General features: G+C 38.9%; 1 protein-coding gene across 4 annotated transcripts in view; it reads left to right on the forward strand.

Annotated features, from left to right (window-relative positions):
- The first annotated feature begins 513 nt into the window (after positions 1–513).
- WDR37 (WD repeat domain 37) overlaps positions 514–17,695 on the forward strand; it is a 46,758-nt gene continuing 29,576 nt past the window's right edge. For 2 of the 4 annotated variants that reach the window (XM_086741914.1, XM_086741918.1), the window contains exons 1-5: positions 514–593; positions 9,820–9,997; positions 13,939–14,035; positions 17,303–17,398; positions 17,565–17,629. In XM_086741914.1, coding sequence (XP_086598040.1) covers positions 9,860–9,997; positions 13,939–14,035; positions 17,303–17,398; positions 17,565–17,629 — 396 coding nt within the window. In that variant the 5' untranslated portion in view covers positions 514–593; positions 9,820–9,859. Of the gene's footprint in view, positions 594–1,827; positions 1,926–5,963; positions 5,980–9,819; positions 9,998–13,938; positions 14,036–17,302; positions 17,399–17,564; positions 17,630–17,695 lie in introns of those variants that run through there. The other 2 variants (XM_086741915.1, XM_086741917.1) reach the window with 2 other exon arrangements.

The raw sequence follows: 17,695 nt of genomic DNA on the forward strand, positions 1-17,695 counted from the left end.
GTTTTCCGGCCATTCTGTAGTAAAAATATAAGGAATTCCAATGGCGATTCAGGCAACTTTCATCTCCCTTGTCAGTCCACTCAGGCAACAGTTAGGACGGAACACAACTCAGCTTTTTAAATACCAGCGTTAAATTAACACCTAGGAGACACAGGGCTGCAAGCCGACCACCGAGGTGAGGGGTGGGAGGCAGTGCAGCCGCTTCCCCCCGTTCTTCGCCGTCTGCCGTACCGGGGCCGTTCTCCTGACCGCACCTCCGCTCAAAGGCAGCACAGCCAAGCCCAGGTACCGATCTACCAGGGCGTCCGCCCGCCCCATGCCGGTTCGTGCCCTGTCCGGGGGCCACTTCCCCGCCGAGGGGCACCCGCCCGCTGCCGGGCCCGTCGCCATGGCGGCGAGCGGGGGCCGCTTCCGCCCGCCGCCGGATGTCGCCGGGAGGGCCCCTCACCGGAGAGGCGCGTCGCTGCCGGAGCGCGGCGTCGGGCTGGTCGCTGCTGCCGTTGCCCCTCCCGCTCTTCTCCTCCTCCTCCTTCTTCCTCCCGCCGTCTGCGGCCCTGCCCCTTCCCGCCCGCCGCCCCGGCTGTGGCTGACAGGTGAGTGCGGGGGGCTCCCTTCAGCGGGGCGCAGACCCTCCGCCATCTTCCCGCCCAGCGAGACCCCCCCCCCACCATCTCCCCCGCCGCCGGCAGCGGCTTCCCCGGGGGGCTGCGGGCGCGGCCCGGCGCGGGGGGAGCCGGAGGAAAGGAAGGGCCGGGCCGGGGCGGCCAGGGCGGGGGTGTCGGGGGAAGCGCGGCGGCGCGGGCAGCGGGCGGTACCTGCGCGGGGCCGCCGCCGCGCCAGGCCCGTGGCTTAAAGCGGGGCCCCTGCCTCGGCACCCCCTCCCAGCCCGTCCTGTTCCGGTTTGTTTCCACCTGAAATGATTTGCACGCTCTTTCTGAAAAACCGAAATAACCGAAAATGAACCCTTCTTCTCTTCTCCTATGTGCTGGGATTTTTTTTTTTAGGTTTGTTTCCTTTTTTTTTTTTTTTTTTTTTAACATGTCCAGCCCGAGGCTGTAGGGATGGTTCCAGGTCTGCAGACAGTGCAACCGAGGGTGCCTGCTGAGGAGACTGCTCCCTAACTTGGCGTGCCACTGCATATCCTAAGGACAAGCCAAGTGTTGTACCCTCTGAGTGTGCAGATGGAGTCCAGGCCCTCTGGCACATGTATGAGTGGAGTAAAAATGAAACACCCAGATTCCCTGGAGTGGGGCACAACTGCAGGAGGAAAGGAAGGGCTGTTTGTGGTGGGATGGGGTAGATCTGGCCTTCAGCAGCAGGAGGATGATTGGAACCATCCAAGATGAGCCCAAGTTGTGTCTGTAAAGAGCCGTTTCCAGTATTTCTCTCTTTTCCTGAGCTAAAAATGGTGAAAACAAAATTGAGGGAAGAATTAGTATGCTTAATATATTCAGAGGTTGAGTAGGTGTTAGGTCCAGTTGTAGAAGGAAATTAAATAAAAAGATTGTGCTTACACAAAGACGAGGAAAACTTTTTCAAGTTAAGCCTTGAACCGGTTTTCAAGGACGTCTTGGTGTTTGGGAGGAAAGAGACGCTTCTACGTGTGTTTTTATCCCTCTTGTTACATCTTCCAGCTTGTCTAAGTTTTTTTTTTTCTTTATAGTGTTCTATATGCTTTCTATATCAGCAATACATGGAAGATTTATGTAAAGAACTGGTGGAACAGCTTCTTTGAAGTGACTCAGTGTTATTGAGTACACCTTGAAGTTATACAAATGTCTATTGTTCAGGCACCCATTTTGCAACGTCACAGCAATATCTTTCTCCTTAAGCAAATTTCTGAAACAGTTTTCCAAGGAAGCCTGCTGTTGGCATTTCTTACGTGATATTTTTGAAAGCGAGCTGGTAACCTCAGGAATCCTCAAGTATGTTTTCTAATGGGTAGTTTACATTAGATAAGATCTTGTGTGTGTGTCAGCCCTAATGTGTCTTGTTTTAGTAACTTTAAATGCAGCTTTGTGTGTTGTGGACTTGGGCAATTATTTTAAGAAAAGGTGCCTGCACCAATCATTAGAATTTAAGGCAGAGGCCACTGTAATGTGGGTTTTGTTTTTTTGTTTTTTTTTTTAATGCCAGTTGTTAATGTTTACATTTGCCCCTAAACTAGGTTTATCATGTTAAATGTAAAGGTCCCTCTCTAAGATGAGACTGTCTCTTTAATGTAGACATGCACTTCCACCATCTTTCTTTAAATTTTGAACTTATTTAAAGGATGGACTGAAATACTTGAGAGTGTTGGTACAATCACAGGAGAAATACTGTGTGGTGATAGTGTCTTAAAATACTTCTACAAAATATGGAAATTTCAAGCCAGAACTAGTGTGTGTCAAGTAAGGAGAAGCTAAGTGATACTGCATTTTATACATTTGAGATGGAATTGGGATCTCTTTATGTCACGGAGTTTTTAAGTCTTGAAGCTAAGACCAGTAGCTTGTTTTGTGAGGTAAAGGCCAGGATGAGGGTCTTGTTCCAGAGGCAACTGCTTCAAACCTCTGCAGGAAGAGTTTTAGTACTCTACGTGTGACCGCTGAGGAATGCAAAGGAATCAGAATGGTCTCCTTACAAGCCAGAGTGATGCATAATTTTCTCATCCTCGAGTAATACCTACTGACAGTTTTGACACTGCCTTAGTATTTCAAGATGGTAGGACTGGGTACTTGCAGTGCTGTTACACGTACTGTTGGAAGATTTGGTAGTTCTCTGTGGCAGACCGTGTGAGGAAATGCTTCAAGAATGAGTTGTACAGAAGTTACTTGTTGGTGCTTCAGAAAAGCTTGCTAAATGTGTTATGGCTAGTGTCAAAGCTGCTTTTGTTGAGGTTTTGAGCAGTAAGACTCTAATTTTTTAGCAAGTAATATATTCCCAAGTGAAGAGTAATGATATTAGAGGTCGCTCTGCTTGCATGAAAGCATAATGGCAGTTATCTAGTACATCAGTAAGAAGTACCAAAATATTGTTTGTTTGGAGATCAGCACAGTAAGATTCTGGCCTCTGAATGTGGTGCAGTGCTTCCATAAATAAATGCCTGGTTAAACCGCCTTTGCCCTTGAACTTCCTGAGGATTCCTCACCCTCAGGTCTTGTATTTGCCTACCTGTGCGTGCATGTAGACTACTTCTAAATTATTAGGGATTTGCTAGTACAGGAATGGGAGCTAAAATATCTGTGAAACAGCTAAGGAAATAGTGTAGCCTTCAAACATATTTTAGGATTTAACCAGCGGTAAGTAATTCAGCAGGACCTGATGCCATCTGTGGATCTCTGCTTTCAGTAAAGTCAGCTAATCAATACCTATTAATGAAACAAGGTGCAGTATATACTCAAGGGTAGCTAACTACTGTTAAATGCAAGTTACTGTACCCTGTGCCGTTTAAACTGGTTGGAACAGTGAGCACATCAGTGAGCACAGGTGGCACTGATCACAAAGGAAAGTTGTGTGCTTTCAGGACATCAGCAGTTTCACTTAGCAGGTCTTGGTCTGATGATTGTTAGTAGACCTAGGCAGGTTTCTTCTATATTCTTAATTTAAAAAAAATCCGAGTTTGACAATTATTGTGGTTTAATGTTAGTTAAAATAAGGCTGTATGGTTGAGAGTATAATTTCCTGCCTGTTTGGCAGGCTGGGTCTGTACTGCATTTTGGTGTGATTGCAGCATTTGCTGACATAGTGGAATTAGCAAGATCAAAGCTTGCTAGCAGCAAAACTTGGCTGGCTTATGCTTCAATGTTGGTGTTAGTAGCTTGCTCAGAATAGACACTTACTAATGTGTTAAAGCTTTTATTGTTGATTTGAAGCTGTATAACATACTTAAATTCATTGGTGCAGCTTCTTTACTGTTCTCTCTGTCGAAGGGAGGTTGGCACCTTTTCAGTGGTGGACACTTTCCCCTTTTACATTTCAAGGAACATCCAGTTTTGTTTGAAAGTATACTGCGCTAAATTTAGGGGAAAAAAAAAAGTTGTAATGCTGGAGTGGATTTTGTAAGGCTTGGGCACACTTATCAGTGGTTCTAGCATCATCTGAGATGATCTGGAATAGTTTTGTTTCCTAAATATTTATGTTTAGAAAAACAACTAGTCTTGCAAAGAAGTCTGTTTAGCCTGATCTTTCTCAGGTGTGCTGTAATCTTGGAGCTGCATTGAATTAATGGCACTTGAATGTACAGCACGTTGAAACAAATTGTTCACTGAAGACCTCAGAATGGGAGTCGTACTGCTTCAAATTTGATTTCTTTGCATATTAATAAAGAATGTAGAGGCGTATGTTGGTACTTAAATTCCCTTAACTCATGAGTAATGCTGTCAAATGGAGTTACATGTAATTAAGGACTTAATAACTGTAATAATTCTCCTCTCTTTCCCCTTTCCCTCTCTGCTTTTTGAAGAAACCCTATGTTAATTGACATCTTTGTATCTTAAGGTTTTAATGTTGCACAGCACAATTACTGTTGTAAAAAGCCTTTGTTTCTTATGGAGCATACAATGAAATTTATTCTAAACCATGTTTGAAAATGAGAGACCTGAGGCTGGCTGAGAGATGTAAGAGCACACACCAACAGAGTAAAATTGTTTTATTTTATTCTCGAAACAATCCTTTACATAGTAAGTATTACTGTTGCTAAACTCTAAACAAAATGGAGCGGGGAGATCTTGGGTAATAGATGTTGCTGAAACTTAGACTTTCCCTTTCCAGACTTGTGTGTTGTCTTGAATGAACAAAAAAGGAAACGCAATACTGTAGCCAGTCTGTCTGTGCTCTGACATTTCTTAAAACAGATTTTCTCCCTGGCTTCAGCAGCGTGCATACCCCAAGAATTCTTTCCTTTCAGCAGTCTGCTTGTTCTGTGTTCAAGAGTAGAAGAAGTAGGCAAGTAGAATTAGTTGATTATTGCAGTGAATTTTTAAGTCTTATTAGACAAGTGTGTGCACTTTTGGTGCTGTTTCTCTGTTGTAGCTGAATAAAACAGTAATTGGTTACACATCTGCTCTTTACTGTTACTCTGATGAAATATTTCCTGTAACTGAATACATAGTAACATCTGTTACAGAAAGGTAGGTGGCAGAACTTTAATTTAACACACTGTAAAATATGCTGTCAGTTTAATTAAACAGCATAACTGAAATACTGAAATATCTTTGCGTTTAGAAAGTGGTAATCACCTACGGTCTAGGTGTTTTCTAGGACACTTTTTTTCTCCCTTGCTTCTGCTGGTTGACTTTGTCAGAAATTCATTTGGTACCATTCTCTTGTGGCTTTGACAGATCATTGTGTGCAGTACACTAGGCAAACGTAATATTTTCCAAAACCGTTGAGCAGAATAGCTCAATATGTCTTGTAAGCTAATTTTTTAGTAATACAGTACTTGTAAACTGCCACCTTTATTCTATATATTTAGTAATACAACGCTCTTCCCTCTTTTCTGTTTGTTTTCTTTTTTTTTTTTTTTTCCCCCTCAGAATTACCTTTGATCAGCTTTTTAAAATCTTAATTGCTGATTTTTAGCTTTTGTGAATTCAGCTTCATTTGGTTCAGGAAATAAGAGTCCTGTGCTTCTTGGTGATTTTTCATCCTACTTGTAGCATTACTAAGTAGAAGGAAAGTGAATTCAGCGAATTTATCTTTTCACAACCCATTTGTAACACTCAAAAGTTATGATGAACTACATCTGACTGATAATATATAATGAGTCGTTTTGAAAGCTTTTTTTCTTACTTTGTTTGTTTGGGATTTGGTGCCTGGCCTTGCCTTGTGTTGATGTTTTCCCTCGCCCCCCTTTCCTGTTGTCTGGTGTGTTCTAACTACGAAAGTTTAAAAAATGTGAAAGAGTTTGACTGATTTGTATACTACTGACTGTTTCACTAATCAATATTTAATATGGTTTTCATAGGATATGTAACATGACACTGATATTCTGGACAGGTAATTTTCATTGTTTGAAAACCTTACATAATAAGGGGAATCAGGTAACTGCTAGAAATGAGCACCTTATTTATTTATTTTTTTAGCATCATACTGCCAAGGATCTGTTTTGTGAAATCTACACTCGAAAAATGTATAGCTTCTTACTGTTGCAATTAGCATCAAAATAGTTCTGAAATTGTCGAAGTGAATTTAATATTTAAAGGGACACATGTCACTTTTTAAAACTGAATCCTGGTTCTAAAACCTTTTTAATTATTGCTCCCTTACTGAAAGTTCTTAAGTCTGTTGGAATTCAGGATAACATTAAGGGCAGTGAAGCTGGTCCCCTTCAGCTTTTCCTTCCTGTCTTCTGTATGCACATGCCTGCTTGTTGCCTCCTTGGTTGCAGCTTTGCCATGGCTGTGTGCAGCCCCTTGCAGAGCCTGGGGAAGAGCGTGCATGCTTGCTCTCTGCAGAACAGTGCATGAGTGACGTGGTCATGCTGGTGCATGAGGAGAGCGCAGTTACGGGCAGTGACGCTGGCTGCAGGTGAAGTGCTGCTACCAAATAGATACAATAATGGAGATGTTTAGTGCCGAATCATTGCTGTTTGCTTATGAGCTGTGAAAGCAGAAACTTTTGTGTAGTTAATGTCAGAATTTCACTATGTAAAAATGTAATCTCGTGCGTTTGACTGTGTCCCTTTAAATTCTACATGCAAAATGTACAGCTGCCGAATCTGTACGTACTGATGCTGAATGGTGCAGTTGATTCACTGGAGGGAAGGGATGCCATCCAGAGGGACCTTGACAGCTTGAGTGGGCTCGTGTGAACCTCATCAAGTTCAACAAGGCCAAGTGCAAGGTCCTGCAGCTTGGGTTGGGACAATCCTCAGTATCAATGCAGGCTGGAGGACGAATGGATTGAGAGCAGCCCTGCAGAGAATGGTTTGGGTATACTGGTGGGTGAAAACTCAGACATCAGGCAGCAATGTGCACTTGCAGCCCAGAAAGCCAGTTATGGCCAATGGTAGGACAAAGACATGGACCTGTTAGAGCAGGAGCAGAGGAGGGCCACGAAAATGATCAGAGGACTGGAATGCTTCTCCTGTGAAGAAAGACTGAGAGAGTTGGGGTTGTTTAGCCTGGAAAAGAGGAGTCTCTGGGGAGACCTTATTGTGGCCTTTCAATACTTAGAGGGGACTTAAAAGAAGGACTGAGAGAGAGACTTTTTACCAGGGCCTATAGTAACAGGACAAGGGGTAATGGTTTTAAGCGAAAAGAGGGTAGATTTAGACTAGATATAAGGAAGAATTTATTTACGATGAGGGTGGTGAGACACTGGAACAGGTTGCCCAGAGAGGTGGTGGATGCCCCATCCCTGGATACATACAAGGCCAGGTTGGAAGGGGCTCTGAGCAACCTGATCTAGTCAGGGATGTCCCTGCTCCTTGCAGGGGGGTTGGACTATGTGACCTTTAAAGGTCCCTGCCAATGCAAACCATTCTATGATTCTATGAAGCAATCCAGAACAGGATTTTTCTTGGTAAAGTCCTCTAAAATGAAGTAGCTTGGCAGCAGAGGGCAGATGGAGGTTAATGTAGCTAAAACAATGCCTGGTAAAGAGTAAACCATATTCACATCACTGTGTATAACTACAGCTCAGGAGTCATCTGGCAGGAATTAGATTTTTTTTTTTTTTTTTTTTTTCATAGAGCTTAAGTGAAACAATGTTAAATGTGATTACATGTAACTATGTGTAGGTATACATAGAAAACCGTTTATCGCATCTTCATGCTTCTTGCCTTAAAAAGTAATCCCGAACACTGCAGAAACCGTTAAACTGGAAGCCATTGAAAGAGAGATTCCTAAGGGAGATAGGAAGGAGGGTGGCATAGCGGAGAATATAGATGTGTTTGGGAGGTGATCAGATTTTGAAAAGAAACAGAAGTGTGATGAGCACTGAAAACCTGTTCCTAATTTTTGACCATATGTCCGAGAACAGGAAGATACTTAGCGAAGCCCAGAAAATTGGTAATTACTTGTTTATGGGATGGGCTTTTGAAAATTTCAGTCCTGTCTTTCTATGATAGAGGAATCTAGCCACAGTGAATAAAGAAATCTAGTCAAATAAGAAGCTACCCAATGGTAGTTCTTTCTCTTCTTTCTACTTTAACTTGTGAATATAGCTGATTAGTTACTCCTGATTAATCACACATAAAAAGCTCTGATGGGATTAGGTGCAGGGGCAGACTGTGCAGAGTCCGGAGGAAATGAACAAAATCATTTAAGTGCAGTACAAGATACTGGTGCAACCTGAATTTTATTTTAGATTTATTATAGAATTGGTGTCAGGTTACTGGAACTCGGGTGTTCCAAAAGCTAATTAAAATACCATGTTTTTTAATGAGAAAGTTTGAGGATGGATGGGCATTAAAACCTTAACTAAATCTAGTCTCATTTTGATATTAATTTTTATATCATTATATATTTTCATTTTGCGATATAAAAACCAAAGCAAATTTACAGCTATTTTTGTTCATGACGCATACTGTGTTTTTAGTAAGGTATGCTTTTCCTTGGCTTTATGATACGTTAAAAAACTGAAAATACTGTGTCCAAACCACTGAACTGGTTAATGCCTAGGCTTGTTAATAGCGATGGTGCTCATTCCTAGCTTGAGATTTAGTGTGTTGGCGGATCTTAAATTGGAAGTGGCCCTGGGTTTGGTTTAAATTTTCTCTGATTAGCTTCTTTAAAAGAAAGCTCAGTTGCCTTGTTAGCTTTGCCAACTCTGCTCTCCTGTTTCTCTGCAGACTGTTGCAGCTATTTCAAGTTGTAATCGTTTCAGAAATAATTTATGCTGGAGAATGAATTTTTATTTTGTTCTCAATGTTCATGATTGAAAAATTTTGAGTAATCAGTCCTAAAACATTTGAAATGTTTAAGAACTGGTACCCCATGAAACTAAAAATAATTTCTGTTTAATATCAGGTTTAAATTTAAAAAAATCCAGTAATTAAATGTCTGTAAAAAGTAAGATTTTGACAGTAAAGAACATATTTTCCACATTTATGCAAGAAATCAAACATAATTTGATTTTTCTTAAGCAGGGAAAAGCAGTAGGTCATGCATGGTAATACTAATTGGTGATACTGTCAGGTGTTTTTCGGGATATTAAAATGCATATTTGGCTTTAACAAGCTGACAAAAATTAACAACAACAGCCTGGTAAGTCAGGTGCACTTTCACTCTTCTCATAAGTTCATGGGCACTTTTACTATCGAGAAAGTGAAACCGTGAGCTGTCAAAAATGGTGGAAAGTAGTTTTCAGAACTTCTTTCATTAGAATTAATTTCTACTTATGTGTAAACAACCACGTGCATTGAATTTTGTATACTAACACTTAATGTTGCGTAGTACATTTTTAACCTGACAGTGTCCCTGAATTATCATGTCTGTTTGCTTTCATTTTCCAGCTGGGTTTTAATTTTGCATGCATTTCAGTGAAATATAGTGTGCATAGTAGTTGTTTCCTGGAAGCATTTTGGGGCTGCCTCTGCTAGTGTTCTCCAAAATGAGGAAGGTAGTGGAATTTATTTTCCTTTTCTGAAGGTTTGCTAGCTAATGAATAAGTAATGCAGAAGTGATTCCACTGGTTTTTTTTGTACATGCATATGTATTTTTGAACTTAATGTTGTTCGAAGAATAGCTGTAAGTAATAAGGATCCCTCACTTTTAATGACAACCCAAACAGCTCCAAAATTTAGTAGAAGCAAATATGTCTCTCTTGAGAAGAAAAGTTTAAACTCTTGTTAGTTTGGGAAGGCAATTTGTAATGATTAATTCTTGTCCTTAGTTTATCGTAGGAGCCTCTGTGAAGCTGGTTTTTTGAAGTAATGCCAATAGAAAGTGGAAGTTGTGCATCTGCTCGCCAAGCAAAGCAGAAACGTAAATCGCACAGTCTTTCAATCCGAAGAACCAACAGTTCCGAGCACGAACGGGCAGGACTGCAGAGAGACATGTTGGAAGGACAGGTACGGTAGTACGCTGCTGCTGGGGTAACAACATTTTTATGATGAATGTTTTCTGTGCAAAGAAATTAAATAAATTTAACTAATGAAATATGTCCAGTAAAGCTGCAGGAGTAGCAGACTTTCTTGCTTTTAAGTGCCGACTGTCTTTGGAGACTGTTGATGTGGGTGTTGACAGTGTTTCAGATTGTGTTCAGACCTCTGGAGCTTTTTATTGAGTTTCGTATATTCTTACATGAATAATAAAACCATGGCGAAATACAAATAAACAGCCTCTTTGTTTTGCTGCAACTCCCCCTTACCTGACCTCTTAAAGTTGAAGATTGATTCTTGATTTCATAAGTTTGAATTTGGGATAGTTGTAACCTGGGTATATGAATGAACCAAAATATTTGTTATTATTACTCTGATAGGGAAGGTATTAGTGGGAACACTGTTCTGCACGCCTTTCCATGAAGTAAACAAATATTGCCTGCTTGACAGAGGCATGAGCTAACTTAAATTTTTGTTTCTGTGGTTTTTTTGTGGTGTTTTTTTTTTTTAATTTGGCTCAAATGAACGTGTGATCTTCTGTGTATTAAACTTAGGGGAAAGAACAACAACCACAAACTTCTATAATTTTATTAATCATGTCAGTCTATGTAGTGGATGCATTCTGAAGGCACTTGGAGCGCTTCACCTGACAGTATTGAGATTAACTGTAGGTAAGGTTCCTATAGGAAGTGTTTGAATTAGTGCTGCCAGAGATAAGCAAATAGCAGTTTGAAAACTGTTTACTGTCAAATTGTATATGCAATGTTAATGCAGGCCTGGCAAAGATAATGTAAAACTTGATTTTTATCAGAGAGGTGGTTTGAAATACTAACGGTATTTGGCTTTGAGAAATCTTGCTTTCCGGACTCTGCAGATACTCTGAGGGGAAAACCTTGTGTTTTCTCAGTGCTGTGACTGGTGGTTTTTTTGGTTTTTTTTTTGGTTTTGTTTTTTTTTTTTTGTTTTGTTTTTTTTGTTTGCTTTTAATTTAATCTATTATTCGGTTAAATGCAGTGTTAGTTTCCTGGGAACTAACAGAGCCCAAGTTGTTGCTTCTAGTCGTCTAGAAGTTGGAGAATGTAAGTACTTGGACAGAAAACTGTTCATGCCTTTGACTGTTACAGCCTTACTTCAGGAAAGCAGTGAAGGGTAGCTGAGAGGTCAAGGCATGCGGTCACTTTTGTGTAGTAAACCAAAATTTTAAGCTGTTTCGGTATTTCTTATAAAATTCTGTAATTGTTTTATGCTGTAATATGTAAATGTTTTAAATGTGTTATGTATCGTCTTACTTATTTTGTTGACCTTCAACCTTGAACACCCAGTAGAGAGTATTAGTGCCCCTTCACAGTGGAGCTGTAAACCACATGAGATCTAGATAAGTACTTTTGCAGATAATCAGATAACATTTATTACATGATATTTGAATCACTTTAAAGAGAGCAAAAGAAGTGGATATGTTTTAATATGCTGGTTACTTGAGGACAGATTTAGATTTGCTTATGCTTTCAGGCTCCAAGAAGTGGATTGAAAACCTTTCGTGCATCTTTTTCTGTTTCAAAAGTTGTAGGATAACTTAGTTTCTTTCATAACCTTACTGTATGGAATTATTGGGTAATTGAACCAGAAATAATTCTTCTAACTGCAATGTTTCTCTTAATGGTGTTTCATTTGTATAGTGTTCTTGTTTAATCAGTTTTGTTTCAATTTGGATTTAATTGGGATCTGTTTCATGTTCTGGTTGACTGTGAATGCATGAACAAAAATAGTGTTTCAAGGGAGAGGCAAGTGAAGATGCGGAAAGGAATATCGTAGGTGGACATAAGGAGCATAGGACCACTTCTTTCAGCACAGTGCCTGTTTCAGCACAGTGCCATGCCTTAAAGTAGCTGTGAAACTGATGTAAAACTGATCTATGCACAAAGCAGATGTGCTCTGTGTCACGGCTGTTAGTGGTTTCTCTTGCTCTCTGCTTTAAAATTGGTGTTCAGAAATAGCTTACAAAATTGGGATCATGACAGACTTTTCTAATTCTTTCTGAAGACAATCATCTTGACTGTAGAAACCAAAACGTGAGTGATATTGAATTCTGGTCCTTTAGATGCTGACTTGGTGGAAGGTGATTGCTGCCCTCTGATGGCTGGTATGCACATGCTTCTTCCTAATTCAGTCAGTCTGTAGGAATAGAACCAATTTATTTTGGTTTGGATTTGCTGAAACACTTAGGATGATTATAGCTTATTTTTCTCTTTAAACTTGCATTGAATTATGAAGTTCACTCGAATTTGGGTGGTGTTCTGTGCAAACACTTGTACTTCCATTCTAGTAGTGTGCTTCTGTATTTCTAGACCTGAAATAGTGGTTTGTGCTGTGGCAGAAGCTGACTCAATTTTCTTTTCTTTTTTTTTCTCATAGCTGATGATTTCAAATCTTGAAATTACATACTTTCGCTTTGTTTATAAAAAGTAGATGTTGCTGATGGGCACATTCCCTGTGTATTTACTAGATGAACACTGTTACATTGGTAATGTGGTATACATGATACCATATGAATTTCACATTTGAAATTTGGTAACTTGTTTCCTTGCATAGATATTTCTCGGGTTTTAAATACAGCTGCATTATGTACAGGTTTGTCCAGTAGTAAGATATTTTACTGAATTCTGAGATGATGGGTTAGATATACCCCAAAGGACTAGTTGAGCTTTTTCATCATTAGGGTAAAGTTCAGTTAAGTGGAAACTTCTCTTACAAAAAGTTTATGGCTGGCTACCTAGATAAATAACAAATGCCAACTAACATATTGTGGTCCACCAGCGACGGAAGAATAGAACAGGTTTAGTAGAATTTATTTATGAAGTGAGCAAGGATGGCTCATTCTTTGATCCATACTTGTCATTAATTAATTGATTATAGTTATTAGACTAACAACAGCATTTTCTCCTTTTTATTGTGTCATTTTTTAGTAGCATGCTGTGCTTTAAATTTTAAGGTGTTTGTTAGTACTAAGTTCTCAATGTAGTGAAGTCAGTTGTCTTCTGCTTTGCTCACTGTCTGCTCAATAGTGTTTGATAACAGATTCATTGATATAGCGAGAATCTTGACTTCCAGTACAAATCAGTATTTCATAGTTTTGGATATGGTATGCATTTGTTCAGGGAAAATATGATACTGATCTCTGTTTTATAGGCAGATGAGTAAAATTTAAATAACTTGCCACAGAAACCTGTGGTCAAGCTGTGTATTGAACTCAGATCATATAAATTCCACATTAGTGGTTTTATTTTTTTTTTTTGTGCCTTGGAATTGGCATGTTGATTATGCTGCAGAAAAAAAAAATCGGCTCTCCTCCGAGAATTTGCTTCAAAATACTTCCTGTGAAGAGGAGTTGCTTGAATAATATCTGGGGAGAGAAGGATTAGAAGTTGCAGTTTCCTTCACACTTAAGTGTGGCTAGTGACAAAAGTAGGTAAATGTTAAAAATATGTTTAAAAGGTTAATTTGTCTCAAGCTTTGGTAATAAGGTGCTTTATGAGGACAACTTCCTAATCTAATACATAGTCAACTTCTGAACTACTTTGTCAACCAAGGGTATTCTTTCTTTTTGAACTGGAAGTACCTTGACATTATAGTATACATTTTTTTCCACCTTTTTTCTTTAATAAATTGTACATGTACCTTGGCTTTATAATTTTTCTCTAGTAAAAATAAAAAAACCTCACAGGTGATTTTAATTCTGTCCCTTGAAAGAGAGAGAATATGTAAAATGAATAATTTTATGATGCACAGAGCTTTTTGTTTTGTGTTCCACACTAGTAGTAGTTTTAATTTCCCTAAAAATCAGTTTTAGATCAAAGGGTAACAACATAAAATATACATAAAGAAAAATTAAACACCAATATTTTGCCTTCTAGGATTCTAAACTACCATCTTCTGTCCGGAGTACACTCCTTGAACTTTTTGGACAAATAGAGCGGGAGTTTGAAAACCTTTATATTGAAAATTTGGAATGTGAGTATCTGGTTTTTTCCCACAATTTGTTAATTGTTTGGATTTTGGATATAGTAGCACTAATTGAGATGCTTATCTTGGATACTGTAGTGTAATTAGTGTAGCTTTTCTGTGAGGAGTTTATAGATTTTTTTTTTGAACTTGTAGACAAAGATGAGGCTTGTACCTTTCAGAAAAATAACTTCCTTAGCTCTTTGATGCAGCCATTGAGAACTGATGTGTGTCACCCTCCTTGTCTCTTGGGCAAAGAAAGTGAAGTAGCTGTCTCCTTGTCATTGTAGGCTCTGATATATACCATGTTAATCTGGCAGTAACTCCGTTCAGCCGTTGACATTTGTGAATTTGTTATATATTTACAAACTTAATTTTAATGATGTAATATTACTAAACAAAATTGGAAAAGTGTCTTACTTGAAAAGGTGTAAAATGTGATGTTTCTGTATCATACTACTTAGTTGTCCTGGTTTCACCTGGGATGAAGCTAATTTTTTTTCCCAGTAGCTGCTGTGTTTTGGATTTAGTGTGGGGTTTGGTATGTGAAGAACGTTGATAATACACTGATGTTATTCGCTGTTGATAAGAGATCAAGGACTTTTTCTGGCCTCTGCTGATGGGCAGGTGCAAGAAACTGGGTGGGAGTGGTATAGCCAGTACAGTTGACCCAAACTGGCAAAATAAAGTATTCCAAATATATATACCAAAGAAAGTATGTATACCAAAGAAAGCAAACATCATGCTAGTATATAAGGGGGCTTTGCTAGTGGGCAGCGCTCTCTTGGCTTCGTTCCATGATTGCTGCTTGGGATGGGCTGTATCGGTCATCGCATCATCAGGCAGTGAGAAATTGTACATGATTAGTTTTGTGCATTTTATTATTCCTACATTTTATTATAATTATTAATATATCTATATTTTGTTATTATCTTTTTCATTGCCGTCCTAGTAAACTGTCTTTATCTTAACCCATGAGTTTTTCTTTCTTTCCGATTCTCTCCCCTATCTCACTTGTGAGAGGGGAGGGTGTGCAAGCAGCTGTGTGGTACTTAGCTGCTGACTAGGTTAAACCACATTAGTACTTTGCATAACCAGCACCTATAACTGTTCATGAATTTTGAAGTTGAGCACTCAGATAAAAATTCCAGGTGTGTTCTCCAGAAAATGTTACTAATGACAGCGCAGTCGTATGGTAATGTAAGTGATCCAAGGTGATGTAAGAGGATCCAAAGTAAATAACACAGGCAGTCATACAGTAGAACCTCTACTTGGTTTTCCTTCCTGGATTTTGGAAGCTGTGCTGCGTGGCTTGGCTTCTGAATTTTGCCATCTGGCTGGTTTGACTCCAGGTCAAAATTTTTGCCACACCTAATCCGTTCCCACAGTTAAACCAAACACTCAAGTTAAAAAAAAAAAAAAAAAAAAAACAAAAACCAAACCAAAACCAAACAAAAACAAAGAAAGCGTGCTTTTTTTTAAAACGTACTGTTTTTTTAGTCTCTTAAAACCTGAGATTGTGTTGGTTAAAGTAATCATAAACACTACACATTTTTTAGAGACAATATGCACAACTAAGTTCTCAGTTTCCTGCTGAGAAGTTGGCTGGTAGCAAGAAAAGTAGGAGTTCCTGCCCCTTGCGACCCCCACACCCCCTGCCCCCAACCTCAAAAATGTTTGTCAGAAAACAAGTGGTGAATTTGTCTGTACCCTCCCGAGTGTGGTTATTTTCCTTCTGTTCTGCTTTTGTTTCTTCGGCATTTTCCTTCTTAACCTCACAGTTCTAGTTCACTCGTGAACTTTGTGATGTCTTTTCACTCCCCGGACAATTTCTAAATTTTTTTCCTTCTGTTGCTCAGTCTGTTATTTTTCGTTCTTGGTCTAATTCCTACATTAGTATTGCAGTTACTGTATGTAGAAAATCTGAGATTTTTCTTCCCTGGCTTTTCATATGCTCCCTTTACCTTATTACAACTTATTTTTAGTTTCTTCCTTTTGTTATCCCTTCTAGGCTTCAGTCTTAATATTTTCAGGCAATTCTTGCGTCTTCCTGCCTTGTTTGTTTCAGCCATCCGTTATTACAAGCCTGTCTCTTTGTTTACTCCTCTTTCCTATTGTTTGTGTTTTATAAAAGTTGAAGTTTATGTAAGTGGGAATACAGGAAAGAGAATCTTGCTTTGCTCGTTTCAAGCACTTGGATGTGGTATGGAAGTATAAACTGACTGTCCTAGTGCTCAAAACTGAGACTAAAGTGAATTTCTCAGAAATGGCAAGAATTGCACTCCTGATGGGTCGCGTTCTCTTGACATTTCCAAGCCTGGGAGTGAATGACTGTTTGTTTGGTTTTTTTTGTTTGTTTGTTTTTTTAAAAAGAAATACAGATTTGTGGGAAGATACCTAGACTTGTTTTCAAGAATAGTGAAGAACTGCTTGGTTAAAGCCTCTCAGTAAGATTTCACCTGAGGATAACACTTAAAGAGTATCAGCCCAGATTTTGAGAAAAAACTACAAGCCACTGAAAATGTTCTTTATTAAATGATGCTGAGCAACTTTAAAGCAGCCCAGCCACTGGAAATCAATTATGAGTATCTGATTTGTTTTATCTGTGCCATTACTCTGCCCTGTGTTGAAATGGCACTGGTGAGAGTTATACATGATTGACAGAAAAGCATATTCCTGTTACAAATACATGCTTTGTCTGATATGCAGTGAAAATATTCTGATCATATTTAGTGTTTCTAAAACACTTGAATGTAAAATGTGTATGTCATTCTAAATTTTTAATGTTATGTCAAAGTATAAAAAAATTAGACATTTGCTGTACTACCTTTCTTACTGAAACTGTAACAAGAAACAGGCATTTAGAGGAGAACACTTTTGTGATTAATAAAATTTTTGTCAAGAAAATACATTCTGTGGCTAAAATGATGCTCCAAGGTTTCTGTCTTCTGTTTGATTTAGTTCAATACAGGTGTGCCACGTATTTCGCAGAAACTGTTTTGTTAATCTTTAGCCACATGTATTAGTAAAAATAACAGTAATTAGAAGCCACTAATACTTTTGTTAGAATCTGGGTCAAGGTTGATCTCTGGAAAATTCAGCATGAGTCTTGGTTTATGTCTTGGTGAGACCTGCTTTTACAAAATCATGGTTGAACTCTTATCCTTAGCATAAAATAAATTACTTACTAACCATAATGATTCTTAAATAATCTGTTAATGATGTTGTTAATGATACTCATTTTTTTGTATTAATGTGAATTTTTGTTGTTGTTAGTACGTCGAGAGATTGATACACTGAATGAGCGTTTAGCAGCCGAAGGACAGACAATTGATGGGGCTGAACTGAGCAAAGGACAACTGAAAACAAAAGGTAAGAGAGCCACAAAGAATCATAAACTAGTATTTTTGAATTTACTTTTTTTTGTACTTTGCTGGCCAAAACTTAGAATCTTATTGAAGGGAATTAATACCGTTACTTAGACAGGTAAGCTAATGCTGGGTTTGAAATAACTTCCTTTGAATTTATGTCTCAACAGCCAGTCATAGTACCAGTCAGCTTTCTCAGAAGCTAAAGACAACTTACAAGGCATCTACAAGCAAGGTATGAGACAAATTAAACCTTTACTCATGAATGTGCACCCATGAGACTAACATGGCTGTTTTTAAG

Source organism: Chlamydotis macqueenii, chromosome 2 (assembly GCF_036417535.1).
Source record: "Chlamydotis macqueenii isolate bChlMac1 chromosome 2, bChlMac1.mat, whole genome shotgun sequence".
Taxonomy (NCBI): Eukaryota; Metazoa; Chordata; class Aves; order Otidiformes; family Otididae; genus Chlamydotis; species Chlamydotis macqueenii.